The following is a 23,960-nucleotide window of genomic DNA, read 5'->3' as shown; positions in this document are numbered from 1 at the left end:
CACATATCTTGTAGTAATGCAATCAAAGCCATCCCCCCCCCCCCATATCTTTATCACTGGGGGCGCAGGCCGTGCGCAGTATGCGTTTGGCGGCGCATGCGTCCTTTTCACGGTGCGCCGAGCGCAACCAAACTGCAGCAGATATTCCATAGTGGCATCAAAAAGTTGCAGCCATAGGTGTCTAAGACAACTGGTACATTATGGGCCAAACCAGACTTCGGCTTGCTGGAGAGGTTGCGGTGGTCCTGTCCGGTGGCGATCGGTTTTTGGAATACTATAAATATGTTACGGTAGGTGACTGGGATTCAGGTTAACTTGATACCATCAATGGGACTGTTGCCTATAGGGACAACTGATTTTCCTTTAAATATCAGGGGTTTAGTGTCACATTCTGATTGCGGCTAGGCTCACCTTTGCTGCTAAATGGAAGGGGATGTCTCTTCCCACCATGAGAGAAGTGGTAGACAAAACTAATATACATTGTCAATATGAACAAACTCTGGCGCACTCGTCAGTTACCAAGAAAAAGGTTGATGGAATATGGGAACTGTGGTTAGAAGTCTGCCCCTTTGCATTGAAGATATAGCGACACTTGCATAAAGAAAAATCATATCCGAAGATATGTTTTCTGTTTTATACTTTGTCAATTTGAGTATGCACATTTATGCTTATGTTTCAACCCCTACGTTGGGGGTGTTACTTCTTTTTTGAAAATATGCAATAAAAATTTATTGAAGTAAAAAAAAAAAACTGTAGCCAAGTCACAGGGTTTTGTCTGACACTAGGAATCTTATCAGGGAGCCACATGAGACCAGAGGCTGAACCAATATGGCTGAAATTTATTTCTGCTCAGTTAACAATTAAATCAAGTAATTACTTATACTGTATATACAGGGGGTCAGTATGAGCCCCACAACAGTGTCAGTCACACACTGTATGGTGGAAGGGGGCAGCAGCTTCCTCCTCCACCATTCACAGTGACCCAAGGTAAGGTGGCACAAGGGTCACTGTGTTCTGCCCAGGTCTTAGAGGATTCTCCAAAGTTCCACACATAGTGCAGAATGGAGCTGTGACCACAGGATTTTCTAATTTCTTAGCAGGTGCTTTGTGGCCCCCTCAGATTCTCTCTCTCCCCTCTCCCCCCCCCCCCCCCCCCCCTTGTGGCCCCCTCAGATTCTCTCTCTCCCCCCCCCCGTGGCCCCCTCAGATTCTCTCCCCCCCCCCTCCCGGCCCCCTCAGATTACATCAGCTTTCTCCACATTGCAGCTCTGATAACAGAAGTAGACTGCTGGGGGAAGGTTCCCATAACCCGCACCAAACTCTTCCTATTCTGCACTTGTTCCTACCCTTTAATATATGGACTGTGGAGTCTGCAGCATTAACACAAATGTCAGTGTTCCCAGAAGTCGATTCTAAGGCCGGACCCTCAGACACCCCTTCCCCGTATAAAGGCCGACCTCCCCCTTAGTCCATATAATGATCGGGCTACTAGTACAGAGTGTCATTTCCATTTTCTCACACATTTCACAGATTCGCTCTCATTACAGTCTAGAAAAAGTGAGAATAATTTTTGAATCTGTAGCACAAAGTTGTAACGAACCCTCCGCTGTGAGCAGGACACTGTTCTGAATGTCTCATTGCTGACAGCAGGTAGAGGTATTAAATAAGGAATCAGAACTTCACTTTTTATACAATAATAAGTTGTCGCTGGAGAAACCGGTGACATAAGTATCACAAAATGCTTTTTAATATGGAATCTTCTGAAGCAGGAGGTGCAGAACAAAAAGATACGACCAACCCGGTCCTGTGTGTGAATAAATAACCCTGCCTAAAACGCAGAGCAGAAAAAGGAAATCTCGCTGCATGTCCCTGCTGCCAGGATGGGTAACAACCACCGTCGCCTCATTCCTCAGCGATGGCCGGCACTCGCTCCGTGAAGCAATAGGTCGTGCTGTCCAGCAGCTCCGCCAGGATGGTCAGCAGCTGTGTGTACTGCTCCTCCTCCTGGGGGGACAGCGGCGGGAGCTGATCCTGCAGGTTCCTCTCCACCATCTGGGATAAGGCCTGGCGCAGGTCACCGAGCAGGGCGATAGTTCGGGGGTCACTTTCTAGCTTCAGGAGGTTCGTGTCCGAAAGAGAAACAATCATCTGCTCCCCATTATCTGCAAGAGGGAAAAATAATTAAGATGGATCCAATGCTTGGGGCGATCATTTTGCAAAGTCTTATACTAAATATTGATCATGGTAAAAAAATAAAAGTGGAATTTCACAGCACTTTTCCCAGTACAATAAAATAAGTCAATGGTGTCAGTCAAAAGTACAACTAGTCCCACAAAAGAACAAACCCTCATACAGCTATATGGCAAGAAAAATAAAAAGTTATGACTCTAGGAAGAAAAAAAAAAAAAAAGTTGCATGGGGATGAAAGGATTAATAAAAAAAAAAAAAAAACAGTCACCGTAGCATTATGCGGAGCAATAACTGGTAACGTGACTCCGTTGCTGGCGGGGGATAAATAATAGCGTTCCCCATCGGACAGACCTGACGCACTCGTGCGGGTAATGCCACAGTTCCCCAGCAGGGGGCACCCACAGTGGATCTCTGCAGCATCTTCATTGTGCCGCCATCAGATTGCCCCTCGTCGGCCACGGTACTCACCTCTCACATTCACCGAACTGTTTGCCATCAACAAAACTGCCAGAGGGTGAACCATGGAGCTGTCACGCACAAACACCGCACCGGACGACTTCACGGCCTGGAAGTAGGTGAGCCACGGCATGCAGAAATCCTTCACCTCCCTGAAAGGCAGAGCGTAATGAGTAACGGCCAAATATACAGAGAGGGCTGCAAACACTACAACTCCCAGAATGTCCTGTTCTCAGGCAGTCACCTGTTCACGGTGCTCTTGTGCAGGTGAACAGGTCCAGATTTGGTCTTGTAGCAGAGGCTATTTGGCCGGAACTTCCCACGGATCACATAACCACGTGTCACCTATGGAGGCAACACATGATGTGAAGGAAGGGGGTCACGGACCTCCATTCCATGTCTCCGCTCCTGCCCCATATAGTCACCTGTATAAGTCTGGGGTACAGCCCCGCCAGCAGCACCCCTTTCACCAGCTCATCCTGGTCGCTCAGCTGGTTGCACAGGGCGTATCTGTTTGTGCATTCATTAGCTTCTTCCACCAGGGAAGCGTCTTCCACGTTGGAGGAAAACTGTGTGACAAGGCCTGGAGAGCACAGAGCAGGGGTCAGCACTGGGCCATCCTCACTGCTGTGTTAATCTCTAGGACAAGGCTCACCTTGGATGAAGCGCAGGGCAGACTTGGACAGCAGGTTATCCTCTATGAAATCATTCCGACTGGCGCCGTTCGCCCCACCGAGAACTTCTTTCCAAGCATTGTAAACTCTGGTGAACACCAAGTGGTCACTACACGACTGCCCACTGAACTCTGTCTTCACCTGGACACAAAAACTACAAGTAAAGACCCATAATATAGGAAACAAGGCAGCAGCCATCAATAGGGGGCTACAAAATGGGAAAACCCCCATTGGCCTTCCCGCAGGTAGTTTGATGATGATGGATGTTTGAGTAATTATTTACTGGTTTTACTTGCAGTGCCAAATCTGACCACATGGGGCACTGCAGGATGGCGTCACCACCTAGTGGTAGAAATGGGAACTTCAGTATAGAAGCAGCCTGCGCCTCCTCTCGTCCATCTCACCTTGTTCACCTCCGTCCGGTTCATTACTCCTCCCTGAAATGGGTCCTTGGTCAGACAGGCCGCAATCACCAGCAGCGGGTGCAAGCAGCGGAATATAGAGGCCAGGACAATGGCCTTAGCGAGGCTGGGCTCCGTGGAGATGCTGGCCACTCTCTGGCCAAGTAACGTCAGCCCTTCTTTTTCATCCAGGACCCCTGTATAAACAATTAGTAAACCTGTCAGGTCACTGAGTGGAGAGGTTGAGAGATTGATGGCAAATTCAAGTCACAAACTCTCATGTCCAGAAACACACAACTTCATGCTTTACAGTGCAGCTCAGCGCTATTAGAAGTCAGCTATGACCAGAGACTCATTCGCTTTCCAGCATTGGCTATAAGACTGAGGTGTAATCTGGAATATTCCTCCTGTCCTGCCACTGATTCCAGATGCTACCCTGGCAATTCTCCATGCTTTACAGTGCAGCTTTGCTCTATTACTATTCGGCTAAGCCCAGAGACGTTTGTGTTGCTTTTCCAGTTGTTATTGGCACCTCGTGTTACCTGCTACGCCTTGATAACTTCTTATTGATTTACTGCAGTTCTGGCAAAAGTCGCAGCAACTGTAAAGCAACAATTCTGGAGCCTCCATTGTAGTTTTTTTCTTTATGGGTTCAATAAATTTATATCAAAGTTTAGTGGCCGCAGCAGAACTGGTATTGGCTTTTGTATAATGGGTTTTTGTACGCCGTGAGTTCAGCTCCTGAGCCCAATCCACGATGTACTTGAACATCGGACGGGTGGAGGGTGCAGGACAACAGACTGAGGGTATAAAGGGTCATTGTCCTGACATCACCCTAAGTACAGCAGATAATGCAGGCGCCACCTACTGATCTCCTGCAGGAAGCGCACGGCGTCCATGATGGCGCAGCGGTCGGGACTCTCCAGGGCCTGAGACAGGAACTCTACAGCCTGAAATAAAAGCAGACACCAAATTAAAGCCGATGGACGGGGAGACGGAGTCAGGCACGATGGACGGGGAGACGGAGTCAGGCACGATGGACGGGGAGACGGAGTCAGGCACGATGGACGGGGAGACGGAGTCAGGCACGATGGACGGGGAGACGGAGTCAGGCACGATGGACGGGGAGACGGAGTCAGGCACGATGGACGGGGAGACGGAGTCAGGCACGATGGACGGGGAGACGGAGTCAGGCACGATGGACGGGGAGACGGAGTCAGGCACGATGGACGGGGAGACGGAGTCAGGCACGATGGACGGGGAGACGGAGTCAGGCACGATGGACGGGGAGACGGAGTCAGGCACGATGGACGGGGAGACGGAGTCAGGCACGATGGACGGGGAGACGGAGTCAGGCACGATGGACGGGGAGACGGAGTCAGGCACGATGGACGGGGAGACGGAGTCAGGCACGATGGACGGGGAGACGGAGTCAGGCACGATGGACGGGGAGACGGAGTCAGGCACGATGGACGGGGAGACGGAGTCAGGCACGATGGACGGGGAGACGGAGTCAGGCACGATGGACGGGGAGACGGAGTCAGGCACGATGGACGGGGAGACGGAGTCAGGCACGATGGACGGGGAGACGGAGTCAGGCACGATGGACGGGGAGACGGAGTCAGGCACGATGGACGGGGAGACGGAGTCAGGCACGATGGACGGGGAGACGGAGTCAGGCACGATGGACGGGGAGACGGAGTCAGGCACGATGGACGGGGAGACGGAGTCAGGCACGATGGACGGGGAGACGGAGTCAGGCACGATGGACGGGGAGACGGAGTCAGGCACGATGGACGGGGAGACGGAGTCAGGCACGATGGACGGGGAGACGGAGTCAGGCACGATGGACGGGGAGACGGAGTCAGGCACGATGGACGGGGAGACGGAGTCAGGCACGATGGACGGGGAGACGGAGTCAGGCACGATGGACGGGGAGACGGAGTCAGGCACGATGGACGGGGAGACGGAGTCAGGCACGATGGACGGGGAGACGGAGTCAGGCACGATGGACGGGGAGACGGAGTCAGGCACGATGGACGGGGAGACGGAGTCAGGCACGATGGACGGGGAGACGGAGTCAGGCACGATGGACGGGGAGACGGAGTCAGGCACGATGGACGGGGAGACGGAGTCAGGCACGATGGACGGGGAGACGGAGTCAGGCACGATGGACGGGGAGACGGAGTCAGGCACGATGGACGGGGAGACGGAGTCAGGCACGATGGACGGGGAGACGGAGTCAGGCACGATGGACGGGGAGACGGAGTCAGGCACGATGGACGGGGAGACGGAGTCAGGCACGATGGACGGGGAGACGGAGTCAGGCACGATGGACGGGGAGACGGAGTCAGGCACGATGGACGGGGAGACGGAGTCAGGCACGATGGACGGGGAGACGGAGTCAGGCACGATGGACGGGGAGACGGAGTCAGGCACGATGGACGGGGAGACGGAGTCAGGCACGATGGACGGGGAGACGGAGTCAGGCACGATGGACGGGGAGACGGAGTCAGGCACGATGGACGGGGAGACGGAGTCAGGCACGATGGACGGGGAGACGGAGTCAGGCACGATGGACGGGGAGACGGAGTCAGGCACGATGGACGGGGAGACGGAGTCAGGCACGATGGACGGGGAGACGGAGTCAGGCACGATGGACGGGGAGACGGAGTCAGGCACGATGGACGGGGAGACGGAGCCAGGCGCGTCGGGCGGGGGCTCGTCTCACCGTCATCTCTGGGGTGTGAATCTTGGCCTGGACCACAAGATTTTCCAAAGGAGTCCGCAGAATCTCCGCCACCTGAAAAGTGGGCATGTCCTGGTACTGCTGGTGGGAGAAAAGATGGTAGGAGAACCCTGGTTGGCAGCGTCCGGCCCGGCCACGTCTCTGGGTCACGTTGGATTTGGACACCCAGGTTGTCTCCAAGCACGAAACCTGCAGAAGACAGCAGGAGCTCAATAGTAACGCCGATAGATTAATGTTATCCACTCGGATGTCGACGTGTGACATTGACTGTGTGTGAATCTGCTCCGTGACATCAACACAGAAGGTGCAAAACTACAATTCCTAGCGTGCCGGAAGATGGGACTTGTAGTTTTGCACCTGCTATTGATAGTGTTTTACTTGCAATGCCGTGCCAGGCCACATGGAGCACTGTTAGAAAAAAAGCAGATGCAGGAGCCGCCTAGTGGTAGAGTGGATTACTGCAATGGACAGGAAATACATAATGACTATCCCACATTGTGTCCCCACCACCGCTGGACTTTACAGTCTCCCCTATGGACCCCTACATTTGCCCTCTTCATTGGCCTCCCTGATATTCACACATCGTACCTTCGTCCGGAGGTCGTACCGCTGTTCTTTATGCATCCCAGTGTCGACCACATGCACAATGTCATCGATGGTGACCGAAGTTTCTGCAATGTTTGTAGCGAGGACGATTTTACGGACGTCGGGAGGAGGGCGCTCAAAAATGGCCTGCTGGTTCGTCAAGGGGATGTTGGAGTGAACTGGGTGGGGGAGAATCGACAGAATATAGAAGCATTAACAAAGGGTGTGGGAAAGTTTGCAAACTTTGTAAAATAAAGTTTTCTACTGCAACTCTACTCCCGTTCTGTGTACACAGCTCCCCTACAGAGCTATGCCTTGCAGACATTTGGTCGTCCCCACTTTGCATGGAAACAGCATCCAGTCCCCCGTTATCAAGCGACGTTCTGCAGAGCATTACTCCTGCGTCCACACACCTGGTAGGATGAGGTGATGGCCGTTCCTATGAACCAGTTGCTCCTGCAGAATCTCTTGAACGCGGCGGATTTCTTGCCATCCGGGAAGGAAGCAGAGAATTCCCCCTAGAAAATAATGAAAATGCCTGTGAAATGTGGGATCACATGGCGCCAATAAAATGCAAAGCAAATTGTGGTGGCACCAAGTCCTCCAGAGCTGCGCTCCCCACTGACATGAATGTTACCAGAAATACCAGGACCAATCAATGCTAACACTCCCCTCTCTACCAAGAAGGGGGGCAAAAACCCCAAAAGTCTCCAAATAGTCAAAAGCGCTCACCAAGGTCCTATTAGCAATTGTACGCGAGCGCCAGTCTGAGCACAAATTTTGCAGTTTAATGGGGAAATACGCAATAATTAAAATAAAAAAGTCAGCTCCATCTGTAAAGTCAGAACCATATCACCCGCTCACCTGGGGGGCCGTGCTGGTCGATGTGAAGGATGACGTCGCTAATCAGATCCAGGTCCGGAACACAATCTTCAGTGGTCTGAAAAAAAAAAGGAGAGAATCTGAGGGTGGGGGGCAGCGATCACCACTCATCCAAGAGCCCTAGACCCCCCATCCGATGGCACCAGACATTGCGCCCCCCCATCTTAATTTTTTTCCATTAGTCTTTTTCTCTTGTATGGGGCGGCCATTTTTAGGCATAGTTTCAGGATACATATACATCAATTTTCTACGGAATCCCCCAGTCAGCATTGCGCCGAGTCACACAATGGTGATCTGAGTTTTCCGGCAGCCGTCAATCACAGCCATCCTCCCGTTGGGCGTATTGATTTCCTGGATTATAGGCAGGGGTTAATAGGAAAGTGCGCACCAGGCACAGGGTGAATTCTAGCAGAGGTGCTGAGACGTCACGTATAATCCAGCAAGCAGAGATCTTGTAAATGGCGAGACGTGTAAACACTGACGCAGCAGACTCCGGTCAGATATCATGACCTTACCTGCGGCTTCTGGTACGATCTCTTCCCCAGCATGGGTAAAATTTCTTCCAGATAATGCCCCTCCACAGGGTACATAAATCCCGGGACCCTCACAATCGGGCAGTCTCCAAAGTAGCGCGAGATGCGCTGGTTGTCGCCCGTGGCGCTCATCAGAATGACCTTGATGCCCAGGTTCACGTCTAGGACTTGCTTGAGGAGGATAAGGAGGAAGTCTGTGTTCACGTCCCGCTCGTGGACCTCGTCCACCACCACGTGGCTCACCCCCTCCAGCCCGGGGTTCGTCTGCAGCTTCTTCAGCAACACCCCGACCGTGCAGAAGAGAAGGGCGCCCCCACGTGGCGGCAGACTGCTCTCCAGCCTGACCTGATAGCCCACATTCCGACGAAGTCTGGGCCCTAATTCTTGGCCCACGCGGTGAGCCACGGACACGGCACTGATCCTGCGGGGCTGGGTGATCAGTAGGTTACAGTGGGCTCCATGGCCACTCAGAATGGCGTCCTCCACGATGTAGCGCGGGATGCGGGTGGTTTTCCCACATCCAGTGTCCCCAGCGATCACCACCACCTGATGGCTTTTAATGGCGGACAGGATGACCTCCCGATGCTGGTCCGCAGGCAGACCCTGCAAAGCGATGCTGCTGTCCCATCTTTCTTCCAGCGAGCGGCTGATATAGGAAGCTTCTGCCTCGGACATCGGGGTGTACGGCCGGCCAGTGATCGGATCGGAGAACGAAGAGGACATACCGGACTCATCTGACGTCTCCATATACGCAGCCTCATCTTCACTGCAATGTGATCCAGTCGCCGGTGCTAAGGGAAACTGAAAGATGTGAAATTCAGAGGATTACAGGGGCCCAGCTGTAGAGTAAAGGCAGCAGGGAGAATTGTGAATGCAGCTCTGGATGTGAGCAGAGGATGACAGATATCCCATAGTCCTTATGACATCATTTGTATTTTGTGGGGGGCTGTGACAGGTAATGCACCCCCATACTGGACTCTGCAGCCTTACCTGGCTGAAATACTCCTCCATCCTCTGCAGCAGATGCTCAGGGACCTGGAACTTCTTTGCTTGTTTCTGTTGTTCCTGAAACTTCTGCACCGATGACTTGTTGTACATCGCATTAGTCAGGGGGCGATTCTGGGGGTCCAGGAGGCCCAGATCCTAAAAATAAAGAGTGGAAATTAAAATCAGCATTAAAAAAAATAAAACCACCACCTTCCCCCCCTGGAACTCCTGGACGCCTTATTTTGCGCATTCACCTGCAGCCATGTTCACATTGGGGGAATTATCGAGGCTTATTTTCAAGGCAAAATTGTTTTACATTTTGCTTTTGTGCAAAATACAAAAACTACGACTTTTTGCTATTTTACATTGATCTCCCCACAAAACCCATTCAAATAACACAGATTTATGAATTGCGACTTTCTAAAAACTTGCTGTAGCGGGCGGAGTAAATCCGCGCCAGGAATCGGCGGCAAATTCGGGCGGAGTAAATCATACACTTTAATAAATGTGGTGCAATTAACACCACCAACAGCAACACGGACTACAAGAAAAAAAAAAAAGTTCCTCCAGTGATCATTTCCACCGGTTGTGCTTGCTCTGGGGTTGCGATAGTGCCCCATATTGGAACGGGTAGGCCGATGCCGCTCACATCCACATGAGAAGATGAGCAGTGCCATCTGCCTCCACGTTCTTGTCGGGCCACGTGTGATCAGCACGTGTCTTACACTAATGGGACAGGACTATAGATAACCCAAGTCATCCGAGCAACTCGCCCCCCGATGCAGGAGGGAGCCGCAGCGGACATCCCCCTTACAGCCGTGATCTATCATCGATTCCTATGTAAGATGGGAACATCAGGGCAAACCCCGATCTCAGAACCAGATCCATTCTGTGCGGATATCAGGGAATAAGAGGCTTTTATGCATCGATAAATGTTGTCCTATTATTGTATATCCAATCCCATATCCGAGCTGCACCCCCTCCTCCCGGCGATGCGACAATCTCGAACCTTCAGCTTTTGACAGGCGAGGGCGGCAGCTTTCCTCTCAGCTTCAATCCGGCGCTGGCCGCTTGCAACGAAGGCCATGGGTTGAGGCCACTGGAGGGTCAGGCGGCACATCTTCATCCTTCCTCCAATGTGCTGATAATGTATGAAATCCTGAGGGCGAAAGAGACGGTCATGATACCCATGGAGGCAGGAAAGGTGGTCCGGGAGAGTCACATGACACCCGGTGCTGCTCGGTGGTCTTACATCAAAGGACCATACCACTGGTGTGTCAGGCAGAAGGGGCTTTAAAGCTAAATTGTCTGCAAACCCATAGCACAGACCTACATCTGTTGTGGCACTACAAGTCCCAGCATGCATTTCCACAACCGCTGGAGAGCCGCAGGATCGAAGACTAGTGACCTACCGAACTGGCTGAGACGGACGTGGCCACCTGGATGACGGAGGAGAGCAGGTGTTTGGGATTTGAGAAGACACGCAGAGCCCTCGTAGCTTCATCATCTTCACCAGCCAAATCCATGGGGACGACCCTGAAGAAGAGAAAGGGGATTCACCAAAGAGTAGTCACTGACTAACAGGAGCGGCCACAAGGACGATATTAGCCGGGTATAGGGCGGGACAGTCTCTGCCACGAAGAGATACGGGGGCCTCACTGCAGCTTTGGGGGGCGCTCGTAACCTGCACTAGGTAAGTGACGGACAGACCTGGACTCTCGGCTGTGGATCCTACTCCGCGCCCACGAGGAAACAGGGGCTGTATCCAAACTTTCCTCCGGATTTCCTTTCCCTGCTAGATGACCTGAATGCAACAAGCCAAGATCCTGCAAAGAGAAGCCCAGAATAAGTCCCGAGATCGACTCTTATTGTAAAGCTGTTGCAATTATTAGTCGGCTGGAGGAGGAGGAGTGTCACATTTCTGCCTTTAGTTGTTGCAGATCAGTGTTAAACTCCCATTGTGACAAGTTACTGAGTATTGTCAGCATTCCCAGAATGATCACCAGAGGGCGGTGTCACAGTGCTGGGGGCTCCTTCTCCCAATCACCACTAGATGGCGGTGCACTGAGCTACTAATTGTTACATTGCAACAAATTCACCTGCAGAATCTTACAGGCCCGAGCGGCCGCCTGACGCTCTGCATCCACCTTTTTTGATCCGTAACCTTCTACTTCTATGAGTTTTGGCCATTTTAGACGAAGGAGAACTCTCTAGAAAGAGGAAGAGATAACAGGAGTAAAAAACAATAACAGCAAACATTCTTAAAGGGGTATTCTGGTAATAAGAATTCACCCATCTGAGCGATGATCTGACTGAGACACCCAGTAACTCACTTAGCCTGTCCTGTATTATACTCCAGAGCTGCACTCACTATTCTGCTGGTGCAGTCACTGTGCACATACATTACATTACTGATTCTGAGTTACATCCTGTATTATACCCCAGAGCTGCACTCACTATTCTGCTGGTGCAGTCACTGTGTACATACATTACATTACTGATCCTGAGTTACATCCTGTATTATACTCCAGAGCTGCACTCACTATTCTGCTGGTGCAGTCACTGTGTACATACATTACATTACTGATCCTGAGTTACCTCCTGTAATTATACTCCAGAGCTGCACTCACTATTCTGCTGGTGCAGTCACTGTGTACATTAATTACATTACTGATTCTGAGTTACATCCTAGAATCATAGAATCGTAGAGTTGGAAAGGACCTCCTGGGCCATCTGGTCAAAGCAGGATTCGCTAAATCATCACAGTCAGATGTCTGTCCAGCCTCTGTTTGAAGACTTCCATTGAAGGAGAACTCACCACTTCTCGTGGCAGCCTGTTCCACTCATTGATCACTCTATCAAAAAGTTTTTTCTAATATCTAATCTGTGTCTCCTCCCATTCAGTTTCATCCCATTGCTTCTAGTCTTTCCTTGTGCAAATGAGAATAAAGTTGATCCTTCTACAATGTGACAGCCGTTTAGATATTTGTAGACAGCTATTAAGTCTCCTCTCAGTCTTCTCTTTTGCAAACTAAACATTCCCAAATCCTGCAACCTTTCCTCATAAGACAGGGTTTGCAGACCGGTCACCATTCTGGTCGCTCTTTTCTGAACTTGCTCCAGTTTGTTGATGTCTTTTTTAAAATGTGGTGCCCAAAACTGGACACAATATTCCAGATGAGGTCTGACCAAAGAGGAATAGAGGGAAATAATGACTTCACATGATCTAGACTGTATGCTTCTGTTAATACATCCTAGAATTGCATTTGCCTTTTTTGCTGCTGCATCACACTGTTGACTCATATTCAGTCTGTGATCTATTAGTATACCCAAGTCTTTTTCACATGTGCTGTTGCTTAGCCCTATTCCTCCCATTCTGTATATGCTTTTTTCATTTTTATTGCCCAGATGTAGTACTTTGCATTTTTCCCTGTTAAAAACCATTCTGTTAGTTGCTGCCCACTGCTCCAGTTTATTTATATCTTTTTGAATCCTCTCTCTCTCTTCTCTAGTATTAGCTATCCCTCCTAGCTTTGTGTCATCAGCAAATTTAATCAGTTTACCCTCAATTCCTTCATCTAAATCATTGATAAAGATGTTGAACAATACAGAGCCCAGGACAGAGCCACGTGGTACCCCACTTGAGACATTCTTCCAACTGGATGTGCAGCCATTTACGACCACTCTTTGGGTCCGATCACTAAGCCAGTTTTGAATCCACCTAACAGTTGCCTTGTCCATTCCATAGTTAGTCATTTTTTCAATAAGGATTGTGTGAGATACTTTGTCAAATGCTTTGCTGAAGTCACGATATACTATATCTACAGCATTTCCTTGATCCACCCAATCAGTGATTCCGTCATAGAAGGAAATTAAGTTAGTCTGACATGACTTATTAGGGGGTTGGACCAGATGACCCAGGAGGTCCCTTCCAACTCTACGATTCTATGATTCTAGTTACAAACCCATGCTGACTCTGTTTAATCACTTCATTCTTATCCAGGTACTGACATACATGTTTAATAATTTGTTCAAAGATCTTTCCTGGTATAGAAGTCAGACTCACCGGCCTATAGTTGCTTGGGTCCACCTTCTTCCCCTTTTTGAAGATAGGATCCTGTATTATACCCCAGAGCTGCACTCACTATTCTGCTGGTGCAGTCACTGTGTACATACATTACTGATCCTGAGTTACATCCTGTATTACACTCCAGAGCTTCACTCACTATTCTGCTGGTGCAGTCACTGTGTACATACATTCTGGTGCAGTCACTGTGTACATACATTACTTATCCTGAGTTACATCCTGTATTATACCCCAGAGCTGCACTCACTATTCTGCTGGTGCAGTCACTGTATATACAGTTGAAACCAGACGTTTCCATCTGCTATATATAAAGACACATCTGCAGGTTTCACTCAATATCTGACATATCAGAAAAAACCTTTCCCATTTTGGGTCAATTAGGATTACCATAATTATTAATATTTGCCTAATGCCAGAATAATGCACATATCTGGCTCATCCTTGGGTACAATTTCCAGATCCCTGATGGTGCCTCATTCATCCGTAGAAAAAAAGATGGGAATGTCCAGCCATCATACCGCTCAGGAAGGAGACTGGTTCTGTGTCCCAGAGATGAACGTGTGTTATGAAAAAGTCACCGTAGGAGGCAAAAACAGAAATGCTAGCTAAGTCCAGAAAACCAGAGAGGTTGGCAGCTATCGGATTGCAGACCCCTGAACCTATCAACACAACTAGCAGTAGCCGTGGGGGGTTCCTACGATGCCCTAGACCCCTCGATCACAGCCGGAGAATTAAATAGCCTAAAGACAGAAAGGGAAATCTAAACTGCCCCAGAGCAGACCCCAAAGCAAAAGGCAGCCCCCCACATATAATGACGGTGAAGCAAGAAGAAAGAACACAACACAGACAGAAAGATAGACTGAGCAAAGACGGGGCCCAAGCTAACTAGATAGGAAAGGACAGGAAGGCTGCTGTCTGCAATCCGTGAAAAACCCTATGAAAATAAGAGCCAACAGACTGACAGTGAAAAAGGCCCTGAAGACGCTAGGCTTCAAAAAGACTATGTCAGCACTCAGGAATATTCTGAAGACAGAGCAACAGGCAAAAGAAGAATCAGCTCACCCCAGCAGGGAATGGCAGAATCCAGAAAAGCAAGGCAAACAAAAACAAAACACAAATGCTAAAAGGCAAAGCAGAAAACTTAGCTTTAGAGGAGCAGGAATCAGACTTGTTTCCTAGAATTCCACAGAGAAATCACCCGCAGGGCAGAAGGGCGTCGGCAGCCTTATATCCAGTCCGTGACTCCACTCAGCCAGTCATCATCATTAGGCTCAGGTGCCTGATAATCAGGCTCATTACCTTCCTTTACCAGAATAGGGAGTTCACCAGACCCCAGTAACGAAGGGGAAAATGAACTCACAACAAACGTGCTTTGGTCCGACATGTGCATAACAACCCAAAAGCGAAAGACCTTGTGAAGATGATGGCGGTGTGAAGGGTTAATACTAAAATCAGAGCTGAAGTTTCGTTTTATCCATTTTTCCTGAAGGTATCGTTTCTCCATTTTTGTTGCTGTAAGATAAATTTTTGTAATCGGGATTGGCTGTCATGAAACCAGACTGTTTCCATCAGGTGCAAAGATAAGGGAGGCGGGGGTGTATTGCTCTGAATATGCCATTTATACTACTTTCTATTTGGATACGGACATATATGTAGTTCCGGTTTTCTTGCAATATTATTGGCTAATAAAGTGAAATGATGCTATTGGTAGTTGAGAACTTTGCATAATTAAGCAAAATGTTATAAAAGTAGTGACTAAAATAAAGGGGCTTAGTGATCTCTCTCGATCCTCCCGTACAGAGACCCCCGTCTCCGTGTGGTCATTTGAGTTGCTAGCAACACTCTGGATTAATTTGGAAATCACTGGCTCAACCGTGTAGGGTTAATTTAGCCCTCCCTAAATAGCTACCCCAACAACTGGCCGCCCAACGTGGGGCCCCCGAATAGGGACGCCTCTGCCCCCCCCGGAGGACAACAAGACAAAGGACCCTCGGAGCGGGCGCAGGTGCTGGAAAATTGGGGCTGATCATCCCCCACAACAACCACGGTAAGTTGGCCGTTATACTGTTCAGACTGACCGTTGGGTGTGGTTTTCCTGTGCTTGTTGCTGCAAAGAGGATCTGAGGTTTGTCCCCGTGGTGGGGTGATTCATGGGTGGAATCATATAGAGGTGTAGTCCCATTGGGGGCCCAGTACTCGAACCGTACCTCATAAGGGACGGACACCCCAGATTGACCAGTGATTGTGACTCTCTTTATAGTCAAAATATCCTGAAGTCCTGATCATTGTTAGAGTTAGGCGTGGTGATGTGATCGAAGACTGGGTAGGATACGTAACTCAGGTATAGATAGATATATATAACCAGAGGTGTCCGGAGGGATAGTCTGAGACGCCCTCCTCCTTTCACGGAGTACCGCGAATTTTGGGCAATCCCAGAGGGGGATTATTGACCCTGTGGAACAGACTGATACGGCCGCCGCTCCAGATCTGTGCACAACTGAAGTAAGGATATTTAGCTCTAAATGAGAGAATTCGTGGAAGGAAAAGAAGAATTTTGTGGCTTGGCACATGAATTGTGAGACGAAGGTGTTAGGAAGAACAGAGGAAGTGAATTCTGATTGTTTCTGTTACTGCTATGTTGAAGAAGGAAAAATTGTCTATTATGACAAGGACTGGATGTATTGTGGTTCAAGAAAGTGATTGTGGTGTGAGAATTGAAGTGATTAAAGAAGAAACTGATAGAGACTAATGTGTCAGGCAGGCAAATAGTTAAGAATGATTTGAAAGAAGAGGTCTCCCTGCTAGATGACAATTGTACAAGGAGACTGAGAGTCGCAGCCCCCACCTTTTCTTTGTTAAACGCTCACGGTATCTATTATCAGCCACCGCCGCCAGCCTTAGTCCCCATTATGCCTAATATTGCTAGTGGTTATGAGTATCCACCCCCTCCTATTTTAATCACCCGATCCAGAGAGGGAAAAAAAAAAAAAAAAAAAGTTTTCAGAAGAATTTAACCCGTCTGTTCAGCAGAGAGAGGGGGAAAAAAAAACAAAAAAACTAGTAGCTGCTCCAGCCCCCACCATTGCGCTCAGCGCGGCTGTGAGCACACAGTTTGTCCCTTATCAGTGTGCCCTTCAGCCCATACAGCAAACTCTGGCCCCCCCTCAGACTTCAGCTCCTAATCCCATGACTAGGAACCTTCTCCCATGCCCCTCCCTGCCAATGCTGGCGCTGTGCCCGACTCGGACACTTTCAGAGAGATTGTCATACAGGCCGCTGTTTTAATCGGAGTAGATGGCAGACCCAATTAATATACTTTTATAAACCCCATAAAACCCTTCCCGGAGGTTACTACTCAGTTTGTAATCTCTCCCACATGTCCTGTAAATTTACTAGGGGCAGATTTATTATCACAGTTCCGCTCCGGAATACAATTCCAAGATGATGGTCAGATGGCTCTTACATTATATAATCCCTATGTAGATGAAGACAGTGAGGAAATCTGTATTTTGCATGCCTTTCCCACAGATGCCACAAGGGGCCCAAAGCAGTCCCAACCAGTTTACAAAAATATGAGCAGGTGTCTTTTGCCATTTCTGCCACTGTTAGCCTCCTTAAGTATCTGGCAGCACTGAACTGTCGGGTTTCGGCCTCGAGACTTCAGTTCTGCCTTGGTCAAGTGATATTCTTGGGTCACTGTCTCCTTCAGGGTGTCAGACACCTCACAGAAGAAAGAATAATAGCTGTCAGCTCCCTTCCTTTCCCAAAAGATGAAGCTGAACTCCAGCGTTTTCTTGGACTATGCACTTATTTTTGTCAGTGGATACCGGATGCATCCTGCATAATGCAACCCCTTTACAACGCCTTGAAAGACGGTATAATGAACTATAAGGGAAGATGGCAGTGATGAGGATTACCTCCAACATGATTGTTCCCAATTTCTGATAGAAGCAACAGCTACTCCACCAAATGTCAGTGAGAATTCACTCCCAAATCCTGATCTGGTGTTATACACGGATGGTTCAAGATATGCTGACGAGTTTGGTAGATTCCACACGGGATACGCTGTTACCACAGAGGACACTGTAGTGCACGCAGCTGCGCTCCCGCCCTCACAGTCAGCACAAGAAGCAGAACTTCAGGCTCTGTCTACTGCATGTACTTTGGCCAAGAACAGACGGGCTAATATATACACGGACTCACGGTATGCATTTGGTATTGCTCACGATTTTGGGGCTCTATGGGCCAATCGAGGGTTTATTACTACTGCCGGAACCCCAGTGAAAAATGCTGAAGCTGTTAAAACCCTCATGGACTCGATCAAATTACCTACTCAGGTGGCCATTATCAAAGTTAAGGCGCACGGTCCTAGGACCAGACCACAGACTGTTGGCAACACATTTGCGGATATGCAAGCAAAAGCTGCCGCTCTTTTACCCATTGAACCAACCATACCAACTATGGTGACCACACGCTCTCAGCGTAAACAGTTACAAGAAGCACTGACCCTACAAGAACCTGTTGATCTACAACAGACTGAAGTTTTCAGTCGGACCCCGCGAGACCGCTTAATGACGATGCAGAGAATGTCTCCAAAGGAAGAGATGAAGCAATGGAAGACTGATGGGGCACGAATGGATAATGGTCTCTGGAAAAAGGACCGATTTGTGTGTCTCCCTAAGCGGATGTACCCTGGTATTGCCATATGGGCACATGGACCTATATATCGAGGAAAGAATCAGGCCCTCGCACTGGTGCAAAAATTCTACTGGGCCCCAGGTTCTCCAGTTGGCCGGAAGCATTCCCTGTTACCAACATGACTGCAAAAACCACAGCGAAGAAACTGGTGACGGAAGTCATATGCAGATATGGGGTTCCAGAAGTTGTTGAAAGTGATGAAGATCTGGCCTTTTCTTCTCATGTGTACCAAAAAGTTCTGACAATGCTCAGATCCACTGTAGCCCTCCATACTCCGTACCACCCACAATCCAGTGGGAAAGTTGAGAGGCTGAATGGCACACTGAGGGGACAAGTGACCAAAATGATGCAGGAGACTACGGCTCCATGGCCAGAGCTCCTACCCATTGTACTATACTATATTCGTACTACCCCTATTACAAAACATGGCCTGTCCCCATATGAGATATTGTTTGGTGCTAGGCCCCCAGTTGCAAATTTCCAGCCTCAGCAGTTATCAGAAGAAACTGACCGTGCAATTCAATGTGTTATTCAGCTTAGTAAAAATCTTGCTAACACCCATGTTCTAGTTTCTTCTTTTCATCCAGATTCAGCTGAAACCGACACCTGTCATAACCTGAAGCCTGGTGATTTGGTAGTCGTGAAGAGGCATGTCAGGAAGCACGGACTAGAACCCTTGTACGACGGTCCCTATGAAGTCCTCCTCATCACCCCTATATCAGAGAAACTAGAAGGAAGACTGACTTGGATTCATGCATCGCACTGCAAGCTGGTTAAACAAGCCAATAGCAAATAAAGGGGACATAATGTTTTAGTTTTTCGCATTTTCCATATTATTATTGGTAGAAGTTAAAAGTTAAAGTTAGAAGATATTCAAAGACTCAGATCAATACGATAAAGACAATGATCGTCATAAGGACAGTTGTTGGTCAGACACCTTCTCCTTTCTCAATCCAGCCAATTGGTTTAAGGGAATTGGGGTCTGGATAGCTGGGATCTTACAGAGCTTGTTACACATTGCTGCCTGTATCCTTGTTGCATATGTGATACTAAAACTTGTTTTTTGGTGTATTTCTGTATGTATTAGGAAATTCTGCACTAAGCCAGCTAATGATGATACCAAAGACGCTGTCACCCCTGCTCTTCTCTACACCGATCTCAAAAGGTTATTTGATGAAGATGTTGAAGCCAAGCACATGGCTACCTACAAAAGATCTCCACCACCGTCATCAAAAATTGTTATTCGTGAATTGCAGTATACAGGGGGGACGGGTGCGCCGCGACAGCCATGACTGTTAACACGGCATCAGTCATGTGAAGACCAGTACCCCTCAAGCTGTTAGCGTGGGATAGCACCTCTGATGCTGCATATATGTTTAAAAAAAAAATTTATCTAGGGGGGGAATGTGAAGGGTTAATACTAAAATCAGAGCTGAAGTTTCACTTATCCATTTTTCCTGAAGCTTTCGTTTCTCCATTTTTGTTGCTGCAAGATAAATTTTTGTAATCGGGATGGGCTGTCATGAAACCAGACTGTTCCCATCAGGTGCAAGATAAGGGAGGCGGGGGGTGTAAAACTGAAGAATATGCCATTATACTACTTTCTATTTGGATACGGACATATATGTAGTTTCCGGTTTTCTTGCAATATTATTGGCTTATAAAGTGAAATGATGTTATTGGTAGTTGAGAACTTTGCATAATTTAGGCCGGTTTCACATTTGCGCTTTATGGCGCAGCAACGGCCTGCGCACGGCCGCCGCTAAGCCCCGCCCCCTGCCCGCCCCTTCCGGTCATCGCTGGCCGTGCGCTGCGCACTTTTGAAGGTGCGCCCGTGTGCGTGCGCCGAACGCATGTTGCATTTCGGTGCGCACGGCGCACCTTCAAAAGTGAGCAGCGCACGGCAAAATCCTGCTAGCGCACGGCCAGCGCACGATCTGCGCACTCTATGCTAAAGATAGGGTGCGCAGATCGCAAGCGTCCATGTGTGCTAGTAGGCGGCGATGACCGGAAGGGGCGGGCAGGGAGCCGGCAGGGGGCAGGGCTTAGCGGCGGCCGTGCGCAGGCCGTCGCTGCGCCATAAAGCGCAAATGTGAAACCGGCCTAAGCAAAATGATATAAAAGAAGTGACTAAAATAAAGGGGCTTGGTGATCTGTCTCGATCCTCCCATACAGAGACCCCCGTCTCCGTGTGGTCTTTTGAGTAATTTGGAAATCACTGGCTCAACCGTGAAGGGTTAATTTAGCCCTCCCTAAATAGCTACCCCAACAGTGGAACCTGTTTAGATTGTGTCAATATCCACAGTGAACCAAGTACTGTATCAACATCATGGGCTGAAACGCCACTCTGCCAGGAAGAAGCCATTACTCCAGAAGAAACAAAAAAAAGCCAGATTAATGTTTGCAAATGCACACAGGAACAAAGACCTTAATATTTGGAGTCACGTCCTGTGGTCTGATGAAACTAAAATTGAACTTTTTGGGCATAATGACCATCGTTACATTTGGCGGAAAAAGGGAGAAGCTTGGAAGTCTAAGAACATCATCCCACCTGTGAAACACGGGGAAGGCAGCATCATGTCGTGGGGTTGTTTCCTGCAGGAGGGACTGGTGCACTTCACAGAATAGATGGCATTATGAAGCAACATCTCAAGACATCAGTCAGGAAGTTAAACCTTGGGAGGAAATGGGTCTTCTAAATGGACAATGACCGGAAGCATACTGCCAAAACGGTAACCAAGTGGCTTCAGGATAACAAAGTCAATGTTTTGGAGCGGCCATCACTAAACCCTGATCTCAATCCTATTGAAAGTTTATGGGCAAAGCTGAAAAGGCTGGTGTGAGCAAGGCGACCGACAAACCTGGATCAGTTACACCAGTTTTCTAAGGAGGAAGGAGCCCAAATTCCAACCAACTATTGGGAGAAGCCTGTGGAAGGAAACCCTAAACGTCTAACCCAAGTCATTCAGTGTAAGGGCAATGGTACCAAATACTAATGAAATGGATGGAAACTTCTGACTGCAGTAAGTAATAAACATTCCTTATAACATTCTCTCTCTCTCATTATTCTGGCATTTGGCAAATAATAATGTAATCGTAACTGACCTAAACCGGGAAAGGTTTATTCCGATTTCATGTCAGATATTGAGAGAAACCTGCAGATGTCTGTTTATATAGTGGATGGAAACTTCTGGATTCACCTGTATATCTATTTGCGATCAGTGATCGCGGTTTATATTCGGGCGTTGCGCCTTGTTCAGACCTGACACTTTTTAGTAATATTTCCGTGGAGGTAACAGGGGGTTTCGGCTCCTTTTCTGGATTTCCTATTCACTGAAGGGCAGCAGAGATACTGACATCGGTGAGTACTGACACTAACTCCTCTGGAAAGATGTAAAACTTTTCTCTTTATAAGGACTGACTTCCAGAATAGCAGTCCCCTGTAATGACAAGAGGTGCTGCAGCAGCAGCAGTGTGCTCACGTTGTGGCTGCCGCCTCCGCTGTGGATGTAGCTCATCTTGTCGCGGAGCTGTGAGGTCCGCAGCGCCCGGCTGATGGCGCAGTGCAGCAGGTTCTTCGGAGCCGGGAATTGTCTTAGAAGATTTGCGTCTAGAGGAAAACGAACAGATGACGCGGAGGCGATCGATACTCTATGTGCAAAAGGACAATAATAAGATAGAACGCGGCGGCCGGAGGCGAAAACACAGAACAGCAGCAAGAGAACACAATAGAGACACAAACATGGCCTCCGCACAGCGTCATCAAAAGTTAAATGAGGTTCACTGAAGGGGGTGGGGGGAAAGAGGGGTCCCACCGTCGCTCGCACTGGAGGTGGGGGGGGGGGGGCTCACCGTCACTCGCTGGGAAGGTCCCACCACCGCTCGCTGGGGAAGGGGGGGTCCCACCGTCGCATGCTGGGGAAAGGAGGACCCACCGTCGCTCGCTGGGGAAGGGGGGGGGGGGGTCCCCCCGTCGCTCGCTGGGGAAGGGGGGGGGGGGGTCCCCCCGTCGCTCGCTGGGGAAGGGGGGGGGTCCCACCGTCGCTCGCTGGGGAAGGGGGGGGGTCCCACCGTCGCTCGCTGGGGAAGGGGGGGGGTCCCACCGTCGCTCGCTGGGGAAGGGGGGGGGTCCCACCGTCGCTCGCTGGGGAAGGGGGGGGTCCCACCGTCGCTCGCTGGGGAAGGGGGGGGGTCCCACCGTCGCTCGCTGGGGAAGGGGGGGGGTCCCACCGTCGCTCGCTGGGGAAGGGGGGGGGTCCCACCGTCGCTCGCTGGGGAAGGGGGGGGTCCCACCGTCGCTCGCTGGGGAAGGGGGGGGTCCCACCGTCGCTCGCTGGGGAAGGGGGGGGGTCCCACCGTCGCTCGCTGGGGAAGGGGGGGGGTCCCACCGTCGCTCGCTGGGGAAGGGGGGGGGTCCCACCGTCGCTCGCTGGGGAAGGGGGGGGGTCCCACCGTCGCTCGCTGGGGAAGGGGGGGGGTCCCACCGTCGCTCGCTGGGGAAGGGGGGGGTCCCACCGTCGCTCGCTGGGGAAGGGGGGGGGTCCCACCGTCGCTCGCTGGGGAAGGGGGGGGGTCCCACCGTCGCTCGCTGGGGAAGGGGGGGGTCCCACCGTCGCTCGCTGGGGAAGGGGGGGGTCCCACCGTCGCTCGCTGGGGAAGGGGGGGGTCCCACCGTCGCTCGCTGGGGAAGGGGGGGGTCCCACCGTCGCTCGCTGGGGAAGGGGGGGGTCCCACCGTCGCTCGCTGGGGAAGGGGGGGGTCCCACCGTCACTCGCTGGGGAAGGGGGGGGTCCCACCGTCGCTCGCTGGATTGCAGACATCACAGCGGGACCCCCCAGAGCCCCCGACAAGTCCCCTGTGTGGCGCCCCCTATCTGTGGTGAGATCTATGGCCACTGGTCGTGTAACCCTTTGGATCACGCCCTTCGGGGCCACTTTTAGGCCGTCTCTGCCGCTGACATTCGTGCTGTTTTCTATTTTATTATTGTGATTTTTTTTTCTTTGTTATAAATTATATATGAAAAAAACTCAAACAGGAAACAACTTCAGAGACATAACAGTCACAAAGGGTTAATGGCAGGAGCCCGAGCCCAGAGCTGACCCTCTGCAGGACACAACGGGGCGCAGCACATGGAGGTCACTCAGCCGCCGCCGCCGCCGCCGCCGCCGCCGCTCACCTGCCCCCATGTCCCCCGCAGGCTCCGCCGTGTGATGATCCTCCGCTGCCGGATTTACTCGGTGTCTCCGCACACACAGCGGCCGCACATGGCTCCGGGGCACCCGGCACAGCAGCAGCCTCCCGAGCAGCGGCACGACACCCAAGGGCGCCGCCATCATTAATGAGCGCAGAGACGGCTGACAGCAAGTACAAGTGACCGAGCGACAGCGACACTGGAGGACCAGCGGCCATCAGGGGAACTGCAGGAAGAGGGGTGTGTAGAAAGGGTGAGAGGGAGGAAAAGAGGAGAAAGAGAAGGTGAGCATGGGGGAGAAAGAGAGGAAAAGAGGAGAGACAGGGAGAGGTAGAGAAAGAGAGAAAGAAACAGAGGGAGAAAGGGGAAGAGAAGGAGACAGAGGGAGAAAGATACAAAGGAAGAAAGTGAAAATGGGAGAGAGAGGAAGAAAGAGAAAGAGAGGACATGAGGAGTGAGGGGGATAAAGAGCAATGGGGAAAAAGAGATAGTGAGAGAAAGGGGAGAAGGAAAGAAAAGGAGAGAGA

General features: G+C 50.3%; 1 protein-coding gene across 1 annotated transcript; it reads right to left on the bottom strand.

The window, feature by feature from the left end:
* Positions 1–1,725: 1,725 nt before the first annotated feature.
* On the bottom strand, positions 1,726–23,598 carry DHX30 (DExH-box helicase 30). Its single transcript, XM_073582224.1, has 19 exons — positions 23,419–23,598; positions 21,725–21,852; positions 11,557–11,667; positions 11,168–11,283; positions 10,870–10,993; positions 10,467–10,616; positions 9,461–9,613; positions 8,453–9,271; positions 7,920–7,995; positions 7,469–7,573; positions 7,059–7,234; positions 6,453–6,659; positions 4,590–4,671; positions 3,725–3,918; positions 3,302–3,461; positions 3,072–3,229; positions 2,891–2,991; positions 2,659–2,798; positions 1,726–2,162 (listed from the first exon to the last, which is right to left on the bottom strand). The coding sequence occupies exons 1-19, from the start codon at positions 23,576–23,578 to the stop codon at positions 1,903–1,905; spliced, it is 3,420 nt and encodes a 1,139-aa protein (XP_073438325.1). The 5' UTR covers positions 23,579–23,598; the 3' UTR covers positions 1,726–1,902.
* Positions 23,599–23,960: the final 362 nt, after the last annotated feature.

This window comes from Dendrobates tinctorius, unplaced genomic scaffold, assembly GCF_039654945.1.
Source record: "Dendrobates tinctorius isolate UK_male_01 unplaced genomic scaffold, ASM3965494v1 ptg000070l, whole genome shotgun sequence".
Taxonomy (NCBI): domain Eukaryota; kingdom Metazoa; phylum Chordata; class Amphibia; order Anura; family Dendrobatidae; genus Dendrobates; species Dendrobates tinctorius.
The sequence above is the reverse complement of the archived record's forward strand: the minus strand, read 5'-3'. Positions and strand labels throughout refer to the sequence as shown.

Bases quoted from the DNA above. Each gene is read 5' to 3' on its own strand.
- DHX30 (XM_073582224.1), bottom strand. From the start codon at position 23,578: ATGATGGCGGCGCCCTTGGGTGTCGTGCCGCTGCTCGGGAGGCTGCTG. The intron at 21,853-23,418 runs GTGAGCGGCGGC...GTTTTCCTCTAG, and splicing joins TGCGGGGGACATGGGGGCAG to ACGCAAATCTTCTAAGACAA. The intron at 6,660-7,058 runs GTACGATGTGTG...TGTCTTCTGCAG, and splicing joins GGTACGACCTCCGGACGAAG to GTTTCGTGCTTGGAGACAAC.